Below are 16732 nucleotides of genomic sequence, written 5' to 3' on the forward strand. Positions count from 1 at the left end.
GATTGGTACTTTTTTATTTTGGTCTTTTTTTGAGACAAGGTCTCCCTGTATCCCCAGCTGACCTGGAGCTTGCTTTGTAGACAAGGGTGACCTTGAACTCACAGAGATCCACCTGCCTCTGCCTCCCGAATGCTGGGATTAAAGGCTTGCACCACCACACCAATCTATAAATAAGTCTTAAAATAAATAAATAAAGCCAGGTGTGGTGGTGCACACCTTTGATTTGATTCCAGCACTCAGGAGGTTGGGGAAGGGAGATTTCTGTGAAACGAGGCCAACCTGGGTCTACCTAGTGAGTTCCAGCTGGGACTACAGGGACACCCTGTCTCCAAATAAATAAAATAAAATTGATTAATAAAATAAAGACATAGCTTATACTTTGATTTCTCCCAGTCCTTGTCCTACCGAGGAGAGCCTAAGTGGAATGGTGATATAGGACAGCTACTGCAGCAGATTGATTTTTGGCCTCATTGGCACCTGTACTTCTACTAGACTGCAGAGTCCTTCCAGAAGCACTCCCACTCCCAAGAGCATTGCTGCCAGCACTCAGAAACTTCCAGGATCCTTACGCTTGCTGTCTCCAGATGTAGAGTTTCTTTTTTCTTATAGATTTACTTAATTTTACTTTATGTATATGGGTGTTTGCCTGCATGTATGTAAGTACACCATATGTGCCAGCTGCTTGAAGAAGCCAGAAGGCATTGGATCCCTTGGAACTGGAGTTAAAGAAGGTTGTGTGGTGCTATGTGGATGCTGGGAACTGAACCTGGGTCCTCTGCAAGTGCTCTGAACTGCTGAGTCATTTCTCTAGTCCCCTAGACTGTTTTTACCTCCCATTGTGATTCTTCCCCACCCCTCTCTCCCTTGATACCAACTCTAAACATGAGTAAAACCAGTCCAGATCAGCCAGACTAGAAAAGTATTTATTTCAATGCACAGCATAGCATTCGTATCCCCTGGCCTGGGTGAGGACTGGAGGTAGGTGAGGTCTACTTAGACTGATTTGTCCCCAGAGGGACTGAATAGCTAAGCCACCCTTCACTCCTAGTACAGACCCTCAGAGGCCCCAGACCCAGAGCTCCAGTATCAAGTTCTAATAGCAGACATGTTCTGTTCTAAAACAGGCTCAAACAGTATATTCTCAGGAAGGCAGCCCTGGGTTCCTGTCCCCTGCTTTCCCAGTGACAGAAGCCCTTCTGTATGAACAGACATCCACTGGCAAGCCCCAGGAGAATGTATCCATCTCTGGATGGTGGCAACTGTCCTAGGTCTTGGATACTCCATTCTGGAGCACACCTGAGGGCAGTGTCTGGAGGTAATGCTGCCTCAGGGGAGGTAACTGGGAATACAGCTCAAACCCCTCTGGGAAGCTGGAATTGGGAAGCTTATAGTGGAGGAGGTGCTGCCGCAGACCCTGAAAAGAAATTTTATGAAATGGATAGTGAGAGTCGGTTGAGGTTCTGTCCCTTAAACCTTATCTCCTACCCTCCTAATGACTCCAATCCTACCTCATCTGCCAGCAGCCAAGTTTTCTGCAGCATATTCCTTCGGGCAGTCTTCACCTCATCCTAGGAGCAAAACAGGGAGAGGTGGCACTAAGCCAAGGACTGGTCCGACTGCTTAACCCTCTCCTCCTCCCAGTTGGCCCAAATGCAACTCAGTCCCTTCTATCCTTCCCTCTGAAGATAGGGATGTAACTTACTGAGCTCTTTGGGTCCTGGGAGAAGATGAAGCTATTGACATGAGCCACTGCCACAGCGTAGAGCACAGGGCACCAACGTGGACAGAGAGCACCAGTAACCAGGGCTCGGAAGTAGAGCTGAAGAAGGGCCAGGTTGTCTTCAGGAGGTCCTGTGTAGCATTCCAAGGGCACAGGCAACTGTGGTGGGGGAAATGATATACTGAGGAGGAGAGTGAACATATGCATCAATGGACACATAAAAACAAATCATGAGGGCAGAGATCAGGTCTTAAAAGACTCCCATCCTTCTCTAACACATGGATGAAAGCTAAAGCCCAAAGGGCAGTGCTGGGGCACAGCTTAGAGGCAGAGTACTTGCTTAGCATGCATGAGGCCCTGGGTTAATTTCCAGCATCACACAAAAAAGGGTATTGATTTTTTTGGTATTTAATGATGAGAAATACTTATTATGTAATGTTAAGTGAAAAATTCTATGCAGTAATTTGTTTTATAAAAATATATGATAGCTCAGCAGTAAAGAGCACTAGCTGCTCTTCTAGAGGACCCAGGCTTGATTCCCAGCACCCACATGGTGCCTAACAACCATCCATAACTACAGTTCCAGGGGATCCAAGGTCTTCTTCTCACCTCTGTGGGCATTGCACAACATAGGTGCACTTACAAACATGCAGGCAAGACATTCATACATATAAAATAAAAATAATAAAATATTCCTTTAATCCCAGCACTTGGGAGGCAGAGACAGGCGGATCTCTATGAGTTCAAGGCTAGCCTGGTCTACATAGTGAGTTCCAGGGCAGCTGGGGATGCAGGGAGACCCTGTTTCAAGAATACCAAATAAATAAATAAATAAAATATTAATATATGTATGTATGTATGTATATATAGGGTTAGAGATGGCTCAACCTTGTTAAGAACATTTGCTACTCTTGCAGAGGACCAAGGTTCAACTCCCAGCCATAGGCACCAGGCATGCACATGATGCAAATATATACACGCCAGCAAATTGTCATACACATAAAATAGTAAAAAAATCTTAAAAATTTTTTTTTGATTTATGTGTATGAGTGTTTTGTCTGCATTTGTGTAACTATACCCATGTCATGCAATATCAGAGGAAGTCAGAAGGATGTCAGATCCCCTGGAGCTGGAGTTACAGACAGTTGTTAGCCTCCATGTGGGTGCTGGGAACTGAACCTGGGTCTTTTGCAAGAGCAGTCAGTGCTCTTAATCCCTGAGCTATCTCTCCAGTCCTGTAAAAAAAAAAAAAATCTTTAAAAAAATTAACATATGTGTGTGTGTGTATGTGTATGTGTGTAAAGAAAACAGTTGCCAACCAGTAAGATGGAAGTGGAGGAACATGTCTGTAATTCTTGAGTATACTCAGGTGTGTATTGGTGTGCACGTAGTATATGCACATGTGTGCATGAGCATGCATACCTGCAGGTGCTGAGACCAGAGGTTATCAGTTATTCTGTTCTATCATTTTCTGGCATACTCCTCTGAGGCAGGGTCTTTCACTGAACCAGGAGCTAGGCTGGCAGCCGGTAAGCCCCTGTGATCCTGTCTCTACTCTCCATGGTGTTGGGGTTACTAGTGCACATGGCCTGGCTTTTTTCATGGGTGCTGGGGATTTGAACTCAAGTCCTCATACTTATACAGCAAGTTCACTTACCTGCTGAGCCATCTCCCCAGTCCCAACATAATATTCTTTTCTTTTTCTTTTCTAAGGCAGGGTCTTATTCCTGGATGGTTTAAAATTCACTATGTAGCTAAGGATAGCTTAGAACTCCTGATCATCCTCTGTTTATATCTCAAGTTCATTCATTCCCACCCCACCCCACTCTCTTGCTGAGTATGGAATGGAACCTATGGTCTTGCACATGCTCACAGTGCTCTAATACTGAACTACATATATTCTCAGCCCTGCAACAGTTATGTTCTTTTTAATTCCTAAAAATATATTTCCCTTTTTAGTACTTTTTATATACAAATATATTTATACATGATGCATTTATGTGTTAAAATAGTTTTATTCTGTTTTCTTTTTGTGTTTTGTGTGGATGTGTGTTTAAAGACAGGGTTTTACTTTGTAACCCAGGCCAGCCTGGAACTCTTCATAATCCTCCTGTCTCAGCATCCTAAGTGTGTGTTACCTACTCTGTTTATGTGGTATTAGGGATCAAACCCAGGGCTCGCTATCAACTGGGCTACATTCCCAGCCCATCCTCATCCCATATTTTGTGTGTGTCTGGCTCTGTACCCTAGATTGGCCTGCTTTAAACAGCCCACAGTGGCCTTGAAATTGCAATTCTCCTACCTTAGCTCCTGAGAGAATGGGATTATAGGCCTATCTCCCTTGACAATTTATGATTTTAACTCTTCAGCCTGATCATCCTTTAGGACTTTGCCTTGTTTCCGATAAGCTTTCCACAGAAACCTCTCTCTCTGCAGCACCATTATGATCCTTCTTGCCTCTGAGCTTTCACCTATGTTCCTTTCACCAGGAACATCTGGCACTCATATCGCTTGAACAATTCAATTTTTTTTTTTTTTGGAGACAGGGTCTCCCTGGCCTGGAAATCGACCTCACAGAGATCCACCTGCCTCTGCTGGGATTAAAGGTGTGTGCCACCAAGACCAGCAAACAATTCAAATTCTACCCAACCTTCAGTGCCAGATCAGTATTTCCTCCACAACACGTTTTCCTTATGGGCAGTGCACTCTGATCTTTCCCTTCTCTAAGTCCTGACTTAACATACTTAGAACCCAAGTAACTCAGAAGTATAGTTTTTAGCAAATCTTTTAGCTAGACTGTATAGTAGTTACAAACAAGAAGCCATACTTTGTTAATAATATGAATATTTAACTATATGCCAGATACTATGGCAAACCCTTCTCATTCTGTACCACACTCCTAATACCCTAAAAGCCCCCAAGAGGTAAGGTGAGGAATCTGAGGCCCACCAAAGCTCCCCACTGCTCAGGTCCTTGGCAGGCCCTGCTGGGTTGAGAAAGTACCTGGGTCAGAGGCAGGCCAAGAGCCCGCAAGGCTCCCACATGCTCCCCAAAGAGGGCAAGGCGCAAGGTCACACTAAATCGACGTTGTAGGGGAAGGAGGACCAGAGCCCCAAACAGGTGGTCCCCAAAAGAGACAGCTTCAAAATGGTCTAAGAAGCTAGCATAGAGGTCAGGAAAAGATGTTAGGCCAGGAAGTGGGCAGTCCAGGTTCAGGCTTGGCAGGACTTGAGGCTGACAGATCCGGGCTACAAGAGCTGCAACCAGATGCTGTATGGGGGTCTCTCGGAATAGCTCACTGTCCACCAGGAACACACACATAAGCCGGGCCAGCCGGGCAGCAGGAGGTACAGCCCAGAGGGCCTCTGGGCGCCAGCTCTCTAAAAGTAGCACCCACTGTAGGGCCCGCATGGCAGTGCCCACAGTGTCAGTGGGAGGTAGTCCAGAGGGAGTGTCTGAAGCCTGGTGGTAGAGATGAATCAGTGGCTGGAAGGGCCAGTCAGTGGGCAGCAATGGCTCCTTAGGCACAGGGAGTAGCAAGCTTGGGACTCGCAGAAGCTCCCAACGGTATAAAGCCTGGGAGGCCAGCAGGCTGGCTCTCGCTGGTGAACAGTGGGTCAGGTAGCAGCTGCGGATGCTGGGGAGGTCCTGGCATGCCTGAAGTAGGAGAGCCCCTCGTCCACAGTGAGGGTCCGCACTGTTCCTGAGGGACAGTCCATCGGAGAAGTCAGCTGCCTCTGGACCCCCTAATGCTTTTTCCCTGTAACAGGACCCAAAAGCCAAGAATGAGAGCTGGAACCACAGCACCCAGAAGGCCATACCAGCTCTCTAGGGCTTCTCAGATGCTCCTAATTCAATCCTGCTCCTTTTTGCTCCCCTGCCCACTTCTCACACCATGTTACATAGCAGTTAAGAGAACAGATGCTGAAGCTGGGTATGGTGGTGCACATCTTTAAACCCAGCACTTGGGAGGCAGAGGCAGGCAGATCTCTGTGAGTTTGAGGCCAGCCTGGTCTACATAGTTAGTTCCAGGTCAGCTGTGGCTATAGGGAAACCTGTCTCAAAAAGAGAAAAAAAAAAGGATGCTGGAACCAGCCACCACAGTGCAAGAGTGCAAGTTCATCTAAACTTCTGCATTGGATTTCTGGCTGTAAACCAGCGACTGCAACAGTATCTACCTTGTGGCCCAGGTAAAACACTTAAAATACGGATAAGTACCTAAGGGTATTCTGTATTCTGGACAGGGCCCCATATAGTAAAGACTATATGCATAGACTTTTTTTTTGTTTTTGAGACAGTTTCATGTAGCACAGGGTCATATCAAACTTACTATGTGAATGGGGTTATCCTTCAACTCCTGAATCTCCTGCCTCTGCCTCCAGAGTGCTGGGATTACAGGTGTGCCACCACACCTAGATCCTTACAACAACAATAACAACAACAAAATCCAGTTTCATTCTCATGTAGCCCAGGATAGTCTCAAACTTCATAAATAGAGAAGACTGGTTTTGACCTGTTGACATGCTTGCTACCACCTCCCAAGAGCTGGGATTACAAGTGTGCATCACCATACTAGGGTACCCTCTTGAATTAGGTCTCACTCATGCTAGGCAGTTTTTCTATTGCTGAACTATATCCCTAGCTTATGTAAGTACTGTTCTTTAGACACACAGTCATACTAAAGTCTCACAATCATCCCCGGGTGGGATGGAGATGAGTGGCCTCATCTTCACTTTACTAAGGAAATAGCAGGTTAAGTTTAATACATGATAGAAAATCAAGTCTAGTTTTTCTGGCTCCAAGATGCTGCTGCTTGGTTAACAAACTCAGAAGCATCCAAGAGAGTTGAATATCTGATTGCTGAAATCCATGGACTTACGGGAGGAACTCCAGCCGGAACACACAGCTCAGCAGTAGCTCTTGGGCAAGGTACTCACTTCCAGGAAGTAGCCGGCTCAGTAGGGCCAAGGCCATAGAGTGGTAGAGGGCATTGGTGGCTGGCTCTGGCTGAGATGTTGCCTGTGGAGGAAAGACAGGGCATTAGTTAGTGCAGGGAGGATACAAAGCAGAGAACAGTGAGGAAGAAGACATAGAGAAGGTGGAAGACGACCCAGTGCATATGGACTACCGTAGGAACTGCATGGCCTGGCAGAAGCAGCTCAGGTGACTGAGAGGCAGGAGGAAAACTGGATAGGGGCTGACTGCAGACAGGGACTCACCACTTTCTGGGCCAGGGAGAGTGCCAGGTACTGCAGGTGGTGCTCATGGCGCAGGGCCCAGGCAGAGAAGGGTGTGAACTGTGGGGCAGGCCTGGGAGCCACACACTGGAAAAAGTAGTTCTGGAGTCCTGGGGCAGCCAACACAGCAGCCATCTGAGGAATCAAGTTAATTCATACCTAGAAATCAACTCTGATGTTTTGGGGTTCCCTGGGTAGCTGCCACCTCCCAGCCACTCAGAAAAATGAGTGCGGGCAAGAGGCCGTCCTTCTTCTGGATATACCCCTCCCATTTTCGAACTTTTGCCATTTTATCCCCCTGCCTGGTTTCTAAGCAGGTATCCAGCTTACCTGTCCACAAAGCCCCTTGTGAATCCGGACCAGAATGTTGACAAGAGAGAGGAGGGCAGTGAGGAATGGGAAGGGTGAGGCTGTGCCAGCCACACTGAGAGGGGGACAGCCTCCTGCACAGCCCAGTGACACCAGGCTGGGGAGAGCCTCAGGAGTTGGAGCACAGGTCAGTGGATTGCAGACAGGGGAGCAGTGCCTGCAGGAGGAATGGAAAAGCTGACAGGCCTCTGGCCTGATGGGTCTGAGTAGGGACCTGGCTGTGCAGATCAGTGTCTACATTCCTCAGAGCCCCTCAGAGTTGCTGCCTATCAGAGATTCAGGTTTCCTTCAAATCTCTGAGGGGCCACATCCTGGAGTGCATCAGGGAACTAGACCCAGAGTCCCATAGGAGAGGAACTGCCTCTTCCACACATGCCCCCAGCTGCCCACACAGAACATACCTAAGGGAATCCCACAAACTTCCCAGAGAGGGCTGACTCAGCAGTGGCAGTAACAACTCCTCTGACAGGTGCTCCATGTCCTGAAGCCAGTCCTCCGGGCACAAGCTTGGCTGCAGGACCAAGGGGCTCACTGAGCTGATGGGTCAAGATATATTTTCCTGGTCCTATATACCCTGGTCAGTCCCATCATGCCAAGCGCCTCACAGAATCTGTTTAGCAACTTCTGCAGACAGATTCTTCAGAAGGAGAGCCAGCCCTGAGTTTGCCCTAGTGTACAATGTCTAGGGGTGCATGAAGAGGAAGCACCAAGGCTGAGCTACTGCTTTGGATCTCTGGTCCCCATCAACATGGTTCCCTGAAAGTTCCAGTGGATAATGGAAGTAGGAAGAGGATAGGTAGGAGTTAAAGGTGAGGATAGGGCTCAGGGTAGAACTCAGTAGTGGAGCAACTGCTGAGCATGTGTGAGGCCCTGGGTTCCACTCTTAGTATCACATCTGTACCCACACCCAAAGCCACATAAAGCAGGTGGCGGGGAGGGGAGAATATGAAAAGGTGGGACAAGGAAGGCAGGAGTGGAGAGGTGGAGACAGAATGAGAGCAAGTTGCGGGGCAAAGATGGAGGGAGTCAGGTAGGCTGCACTCACCTGCTGGCTCCAAGTCTGGTAGTAGGCACCCAAGAACAGCAAGCAGGCACTGGGCACTGGGCCTAGGGCATTCCATATGTCAGGTCTGGGCAGCAACTTTAAAGTCTGCCTTAGACACGTCTCCACCAGTGGCTGAAGTCCAGACACCTGCGTCCAGGTGATTGAGGAAGTGGTGGCCAACACATGGGCCTCAGAAGAGCGACTGCAGGAGTGCCAGAAGGGCAAAAGTGAAAACGTGGCTGCCTCACTTCCCTAAAGCTCCAGCCACTTGCTCCCCGTGGAGAAGCATTCCTGCCTGTCCTGGGGTTGCTGCTGGACATGCCTGCTGGCAGACTCGGAGCTAGCCTACCTGATAGGTTCAGGGTGGGTGCTGCCTGCTGCCAGGGTCAGCTTGGTGAGAAGAGTGAGCAGTGAAGCCATCCGCTGCATGGACAGTGGGTGTAGAGGACAGGCGCCAAGTTCTGTCGGCAGTGCCTGCAAGGCCTGTATAAGCACTGGATACAGCTCCCTGGGGAAAAGCAATGACTGACCTTCACTGTATGAAGAGGGATCAAGATGAGGACACAAGGAAGAATCTGCAATCTGGTGAAAGAGGGTAACAAGGGAGAGGGGCACAGGACTAGGACACTTAAAAGGCCAGGTTCTAAAAAAAGCAGAAGGATGCCCCCCAAAGGGAATTGACATCTGGTTTCACCAAGATACTAATGCATTAGCCACAAAATGCAGTTAACAATGTGTGCGCCTCTCCTCCCTAGCTGGTCCTGAATCCCAGGCAATTGCATATCCAGTAGAATCCCCTCTCCATTGTTTGCGTTTTCCCTTTAAACTTGAACAAGTCTGAATCATCAAGTCAGACCCACTACAGAACTGGAAGACTTTACAAGGAAGCCTATCTCCTACCTCTCCTCACCTGTAAAGGTCACCACCCTGACCATAGAAGGCAGCCACAGCCCATAGACGAAAGGCCTCCGTGCTCAGTGTCTCTGCTTCCTCTGTAGGCAAGGCTAGTTCTTGAGGCGCCTCAGCTATGAAGCGACATAGGCGGCTCCTGATATCAAAGCCACTCATCTGGAGATGAGCAAAAAGTGTAGGGATCAGAATTAGCTGGTGTCAGGTTCCCTCACTTGGAAATGGGCTCTACCTGGTCCTGTTCCAGGTCTCTGTGACACCACAAGATCATATCCCTGGGCAGAGGTGAAAATTCACTCCCTCTCCCCAACTTTTTTTAAAAAAATTATTTTTATTTTTTCTGTGTATGAATGAATTGCCTGCATTTGTGTAAGTGTACCCATGTTGTGCAGTGCTCTCGGAGGTCAGAAGAAGGTGTCAGATCCCCTGGAACTGGAGTTACAGGCAGTTGTTAGCCACCATGTGAATGCTGGGAATTGAACCCGGGTCTTGCAAGAACAGTCAGTGCTCTTAACCCATTGAGCCATCTCTAAAGCCCCCCCCCCCACACTTTTATAACATTGAGAGGGGGCAGCTCGCTGCCATAGCATGCAAAGTCAGGGGACAATTGCAGGAGTTGATTCTTTCTTTCTACCATGTGAGTCCCAGGGACTGAACTCAGGTCATCAAGATGGACAGCAAGTGTAATTACCTGCTGAATAATCTCACCAGCCCTCTTCTTTTTTTTTTCTGGTCTTTTTGAGACTGGGTCTTCCTGTAGCCCCAGCTGTCCTGGAACTCACTATGTAGACCAGGCTGGCCTTGAACTCAGAGATCCGCCTGCCTCTGCCTCTGCCTTCTGAGTGCTGGGATTAAAGGCGTGCGCCACCATACCCGGCTCGTACCCTTTCTACTTGGCTACAGGTGATGAGTGCCTGTCTGCATGCAACTCTGGATCATGGTTGGGGTCCGTGAACCCTCCCCACATCATGAGACCAGAAGTCTAAGGTCTAGATAACCAGGCTTCTGCCCTCAGGTTTCTGTTGAATTCTAAGCAACTGGACCAGAAAGGAAGAGGTAGATGGCATGGGGGTAGTTACCGAGAGTTCAGAGGTCATGCTTAGCATCTAATTCAGCCCAACCCAGCCCTAACTTGTGCCTTCCATCTCTTGCCCTTGGTCCTGCTCACCAGCCGGGCAGCAATATTCCTCCCAGTTGAAGCCAGGACTCTAAGCAGTTTCATGGCTGCAGCATAAGGCACTTTGTGTAGACTAGAAGTAGGCCCCACAACCATGGGGGACCAGCTGGTAGGCAGGAACTCTCGAACTATGGTCTCTATTAGCCGAGGACACTCCAAGATCTATGCGAGACAAGACAATAAGGGAGGTAGGGAGGATCATGACAGTACCATCATCTTATGCCTATAATCTCAGTATTTGGGAGGCTAAGGAAGGAAGATTTCTACAAGTTAAAGGCCAGCCTGAGATCCTGTCTCAAAATAACAACAGCAGCAGCAGCAGCAACAACAACCACCACAAAACAAAACAAGAAAAAGGGCCCATGGGCCTGTACCTTAACCATCCTCCTGTCCTTACCCTCATGGCTGACTCCAGGGAATGCCGGGCCAGGCGTATGAGCACAGCCAAAATGTCAAGGACCACAGAAGGTCCTGGACAGGTTACCTCCAGCACATAGCGTAGCCGAGGAAGCAGGTTGGTAGCCAGGAGACCCTGAGGTCAGAGATAGAAACCCACTGTCACATGAGGCAGAGGTCCAGGCCTTGATGACCCCTCCTGCCTAACAAACCTGCCCTATAGGTCAGAAATGGGAAAAAAGCTGCCCTCTACCTTGATGACATCATGTCTAGCTAGGTCAGGTGGAGGCTTGCTTCCTTCCTCAGAGCTCTTCTTTTTTGCCTTTTCTGTTGCGGGTTCCTCGTCCTCACCCCCGTCTTCCTTGTCTTCCTGGATGGGCCTCAGAGGGAACACCGAAGCTCCATGATACCATGAGAAGGTGCTGTCAAGGAGCTCCTGCCAGAGGACAGAGGGCAGAGGTGGGAAGAGACAGAAAGGCAGTATGGATCCATGGGTAGAGAAACCCTGTTCCCCATACAGACACACACAGACAAGATAGATACATACATACACACACACAGAGCAGAGAGACAAGGCTCTTAGGCTTTGTGGCCTTTAGGAGAAAGGGGTAACACCTGCCATCCCTTTCTCCATTCTGTCTGCCTGCAAAGCCTTGGCAATGGGCATGCCAGCTTGAGGAGTCCTGCTACCTCCAAACCCCATTTCCATCCTTGACATACCTCATCTCCAGGAGCAACTAGCAGAGTGCGAAGAGCCCGGACAGCTGCTGCGATGACCCCATCCACCCTGTCATCCAGGGAGAAGCGCAGCAAGAAGAGGAAACCAGCATCCAAGAGGAGCCGTAAGACACTACCCACTAACCGGTCCCCAAATTCACCAGCCTGGGCCTTGGGGGCAGGAAGATAAAACATTGCTGAAGATGCAGATGTTATATAGAGCCTTTGCTGACCCATGACAATGCATTTATATTGTTCCTGATCTGACCCATAGAAAGAAGGAAAAGAGAGGCTGGAGACATGGCTCAACAGTAAGAGCACAGGTTGCTCTTGCAGAGGATGGGGTTCCATTTCCAGCACCCATGTGACAGCTGACTACTATTTCTAACTTCAGTGTTAGGGAAATCCAACTCCCTCCTCCGGCTTCTGCAGGCACTGCACTCATGTGGTGCACTTGTATATATGCAGGCAGTACACACACACAAATAAAATAAAATCTTTAAAAAAAAAACAAAACAGGAAAAGAAGGCTGGGCGTGGGGGCACATGCCTTTAATCTCAGCACTCGGGAGGCAGAGGCAAGTGGATCTCTATGAGTTCAAGGCCAGCCTGGTCTACACAGTGAGCTCCAGGCCAGCTGGGGCTACAGGGAGACCCTGTCTCAAAAAGACCAAAAAACCCCCCAAAACAACAAAAAATAAAGAAACAAAAAAACACAGGAAAAGAGTGGGGAAGGTCAGGGGGTGTGTGATGAGGCTGGGCAGGAGCAGACCAATAGTCCACTTACCCTGCCAATGATCTGGGATAGCACACACAGTGCTAGTGCTCTCTGCTGGGACACCTGACTACGAGTCAAGTGGAACAGCTCCTGTAAAGAATACCCTGCTCTCTGGGGCAGGGACAGAAAACCAGAAGTTAAAACAAATACCCAGGAAGGTGTCAAGTAAAAGACAAGGTTAGCAAGGGATATCCTGTCCCTGTTTTCCTTGGAGCCTCATGCCAATCAATGACACGTACACAATAATCACCGCATAAGGGAAACTGGATATAGTAATTGATGTTGAATTTGCAAACAGAGGACAGGTATGGCTAAGGAAACTGGTCTTAGTGGATGGATACAGCTTCCATGGCCCAGCATGGAGCAGGGGTACAAGCGTTCCTTGGCATCCTGGAGGACTATGAGAACAGGGGTGCCTTGAGGAGGCACCAGCAGAATGGTGCAGCAGGAGTAAAGGAGGTGGGCTAGAGGGTCAGCATTGACTAGATGGACTGTCCTGCCAAGCTCAGGAGCTAGGATCTTATTCTATGAATAGAGGGAAGCTGAGAAACTATCTGAGGTAAGAGATGCCTTGAGTTAAGCCAGGGAAATCAGGATAGAATGGCCTGAAGGAGAGCATGTAAGGCTGTTGAGTAAGTACCAGGGGTAAGACTATGGTCTATGGACTATCATGGGAGGTGACAGAAGTAGACTGGCAAGTTCTAGAATAGACTAGAATGTGAGATGGAGAGGAGCAGGATTTTGACTCTAAGAAACTTAAGGATAGCCAGGTATAGAGGTGCACACTTTAATCTCAGAGACAGGCAGATCTCTGTGAGTTCAAGTCTAGCTAGCAGTCCACAGTGGGACACTGCCTCAAAAAGAAGAAAGGAAGGAAGGAAGGAAGGAACTGAATGACAGCAAGGCTCCAAACTACAACAGGGCACATCAAAGGTCAAAGGCAACTGACCAGAGGTCCTTTTCTGTATAGTTATTAAAAAAAAAGAAAACAAAAACCAAAAACCAAAACCACCTGCCTAGTCCTCCTTGGGTCCCATGCCTCACCTCTGCCTCCTCTCCATGGTGGTGCAAGCCCAGATGGGTGGGCAGGTCCACATCAGGGGCCAGGAGCTCTCCCTGAAGGCTGAATCGGGCTTGCATTCTCTAATGGAAAGACAAGGAAGACCAGGCTGGGGGCAGCAGCAGTTTGCTCATACTCACCTTTAATCTCTTTGGACTTCCATCGTGACTCCACCTCTGACTGGGAATGAGGTTCAAGTAGCCTTAGGGTCAGGCAAAGTGATGGGAGAGAAGGGTGAGAGCAAGAAAAAGCTACCACTCAGGCCTAGGGGAAGAGAAGTGCCCAGTTCTGGGTATAAGAGCAGCAGCCCCATTCCACCCTCCCCTATGTAGACCTGCTAGGCTGGCTGGAACCCCTCACCTCCTGTGTCTGCTGCCGCCGGAGCGGAGGCAGGTCCTGCATCCAGTGTAGCTTCTCCAGCTCAACAGTGTCCATATGAAGCCATTCTTTGTGGGGAGCCACAGGCAGTGCCAGTGCTGGGGAGACAGAAGCATGAGAGCATTCTCCAAGGCACTCAGTTCACTAGTCCACAGGGGTTCCAGCTGGCAGACAGCAGCTGCCATAGCCCGTCTGCCAAAGACCAGCTGCCTCTACCCTGTTATGGCTAAATGGCATGGTTTTGGGGCTGGAACTCCTAGGAATGGGGTGAATGTCTTAGCTACAGCAGACACACACAGTCCTGGCTCTAGGCCCTTTTTGACTCCAAAGATTTGTTGGGAGGAGAAAAGGAACAAAGAGGAGGAAGAAAGGAAGACAGGATTACACATGCCAAGGAAGGCACAGCAGTCCCTCTCCAGTACCAGTCCTTTAAAGGAGCAAGGGAGTGGTAACAAAGTGGAGTAGGCAACTATGCTTCTCCAGTGGGGCAAGATGTGGGAACACCCTACAACATACTCCTACTTCTTCACCCCCACCCGACTGTCTGCCCGGTAGGACCAGAACTCCTCTGGGAGCAGGAGGTTCCTGGCCGTGGTAATTCAATTTCTTCTTTTGTTAATCTCTAATGGAATAATCTAGTTTCTGGGAAATGAGTGCTTCCACTGGCCTCTGCTTCTGGTCTGGCATGTCCACAGACCTTGGTCAGGCTCTTCTCTCCCCTCACCCTGAACCTGCTATCTCCCACCAACACTGAGAGAAGAGGGATGAAGCAATTGAGAGCTGGGCAATTACAGCAAAGGCAGGAAGATGGTCAGTCTGTCCAGGGAGGAGCCTTCGATTGACCATCGCACCCTGCTGCCTCTTACCATGAGAGGTGGAGAGTGAGCAGTAACAGGACAACAAAACAGGAAGCATGTTCAGGAAGATGTGTATCAGCAAATGAGGCCTATTTGAGCCAATTTAAAGGCACTAATGAGGATTAACAGTCCAAATCCAAGGGCAGAGAACTTCCTCTCTTCCCAATCAGCCAGGCCAAGGAAAAGGGACACTTTGCTTTACTTTTTTTTTTTTTTTTTTTTTAACATCTATTTATTTGGCAGGTGGAAGTCAGATCATTGTTTGCAGTAGTTGGTTTTCTCCTTCCACCATGTGCATTCCAAAGATTGAACTTAGGTCATCAGGCTTGGCAGCAAGTGTGTTTACTCTCAGCCATCTTGCTGGCCCACTTTTTTTTAACTTTTCTTCCCCAAAAGATGGTCCCTCTCCTCCAAACCTGGTGCTCCTGGCTCTGGCCTGTTCTCCTTCCCAGGTTCACTGGTAGAAGCTGACATGATAGGGTCTTCTTTGGTGACAGGAAATGAGGGTCCTCCTGGCCTTTGCTCCTTGGTGGCCTTTGCTCCTGCTTGCTTACGGGTATGGCTGTGAGACCTCAAGAAGGCAACCAAGCTGGGGTCTAGAAGCATGGGTGGAAGAGGGTGAGCAAAGGTGGGAACTCCCACGTCTCCTCCATGTTTGATACCTGCTGAAAGCCTGCCTCTGCATGCCAAGGACAAGATAAACTGCTTCCCAGCCCTGGCCTAAGCCCCTGCAACTCTTCTGTGGCCCTTTAATGCCCCTGGCCCACGTACACTTGTGTGGCCCCTGGGGCATGACCATCCCCCTTGTCCTCTGCCCTTCATAGTGCCCTGGCTCAGGTTCCTATGCTTAATTTCTGCTTTGCCACCACGTCAGAAATCCGAAATGGCTGTGGGAAAAATGAAATTGAACGTTGACCAGAGCTGAAGGGAAAGCAATTCAGAAGCACTTCCTTCATCTCTCAGTTTGTACACACTTACTAAAATTGAATACAAATTATGTAAGCATTAGATATGTAGTGAGGAACAAGACTAGGTGTCCAGCATTTTGGTGAGCAAAAACTAGGAGAGAGTTGTGCTCTGGCACATTTTCACATACATAACAGAACACACTGTGGTTACACTAGAGGATGAAGCATGGCTGGAATAAAACCAGTGTGAACTACACCAGGCAGTGCAGTAATACACAACAGAGGGTAAGAGCAGGGGTAGCTAGACCAGAGAGAAACACTAAAGCTTATATTTAAGCCTATTTGCGTTTAAATCAATCCATAGAACTAGAGCACTTTGCCTGGGTTCAAACTGCAGCACTGACACCCCCTGCTCCCCCTTACCAACAGTATAACCTAGAGAGAATTTCTTTTTTTTTTTTTTAATGATTTATTTATTTATTTATTTTGAATATGTATGAGTGCTTTTCCTGCTTGTACATAAAGTGTACCACATGTGTGCAATGCCCATGGAGGCCAGAAAAGGGCATTAGATCCCCTGGAACTGGAGTTATAGGTAGTTGTTGGCCATATGGGTGCTGGGAACCAAACTTGGGTCCTCTGCCAGAGCAGTCAGTGCTCTTAACCACTGAGTCATCTCTCCAGCCCCTGAGAATTTCTTAAAGTGCTAAGCCTCAGGCTTTTTGTTTTAATTTATTACTGGGTTAGAGGGTGGTGTATGTGCCATGGCACATGTACGGAGGTCACAGGACAATTTAGTGGAATTGATTTTCTCCTTCCACTCACTTTACATGGGTTCTGGAGATCAAACTCAGGTCATTAGCCTTGTACAGTAAGGCTTTATCCACTGAGCTATCTTGCCAGCCTCAGGTTTTATCTTTTTTTGAGACAGGGTCACATATAGCCAGGCTGGCTTCAAAGTGCCCATTGAGCCAGGCATGAACTCCTGATCCTCCTTCCTCTACTTTCCAAGTGCTGGGATTAAAGGTATGCACCACCATGAACAGTGAGCCTGCTTTTCTCATAAGTAAAATAAAGTTAATACCTCTCCCTTATAGGAGTACAGGAATAGTTCAACAGAACACAAGAATGCATTCAAGTATTCAGCACATTGCTCATCAATCTCCAGTGTCACTATATATA

The 16732-nt window shown here is 48.4% G+C and overlaps 1 protein-coding gene across 3 annotated transcripts in view; it reads right to left on the minus strand.

The window, feature by feature from the left end:
* Positions 1–902: 902 nt before the first annotated feature.
* The window catches only part of Rpap1 (RNA polymerase II associated protein 1), a 31791-nt gene continuing 15961 nt past the window's right edge, over positions 903–16732 (minus strand). For all 3 annotated transcript variants that reach the window (XM_008846799.2, XM_029570231.1, XM_029570233.1), the window contains 19 exons: positions 15059–15238; positions 13768–13883; positions 13392–13490; positions 12357–12458; positions 11574–11741; positions 11107–11289; positions 10855–10989; positions 10449–10619; positions 9282–9439; positions 8721–8879; positions 8372–8573; positions 7728–7837; positions 7288–7483; positions 6940–7092; positions 6600–6739; positions 4724–5480; positions 1703–1879; positions 1509–1568; positions 903–1414 (listed from right to left, as the gene is read on the minus strand). In XM_008846799.2, the coding sequence (XP_008845021.1) occupies positions 1265–1414; positions 1509–1568; positions 1703–1879; positions 4724–5480; positions 6600–6739; positions 6940–7092; positions 7288–7483; positions 7728–7837; positions 8372–8573; positions 8721–8879; positions 9282–9439; positions 10449–10619; positions 10855–10989; positions 11107–11289; positions 11574–11741; positions 12357–12458; positions 13392–13490; positions 13768–13883; positions 15059–15238 (3416 nt within the window). In that variant the 3' untranslated portion in view covers positions 903–1264. The remainder of the gene's footprint in view (positions 1415–1508; positions 1569–1702; positions 1880–4723; positions 5481–6599; positions 6740–6939; positions 7093–7287; positions 7484–7727; positions 7838–8371; positions 8574–8720; positions 8880–9281; positions 9440–10448; positions 10620–10854; positions 10990–11106; positions 11290–11573; positions 11742–12356; positions 12459–13391; positions 13491–13767; positions 13884–15058; positions 15239–16732) is intronic.

The sequence above is a fragment of the Nannospalax galili genome, unplaced genomic scaffold (assembly GCF_000622305.1).
Source record: "Nannospalax galili isolate Female #2095 unplaced genomic scaffold, S.galili_v1.0 scaffold342, whole genome shotgun sequence".
NCBI lineage: Eukaryota > Metazoa > Chordata > Mammalia > Rodentia > Spalacidae > Nannospalax > Nannospalax galili.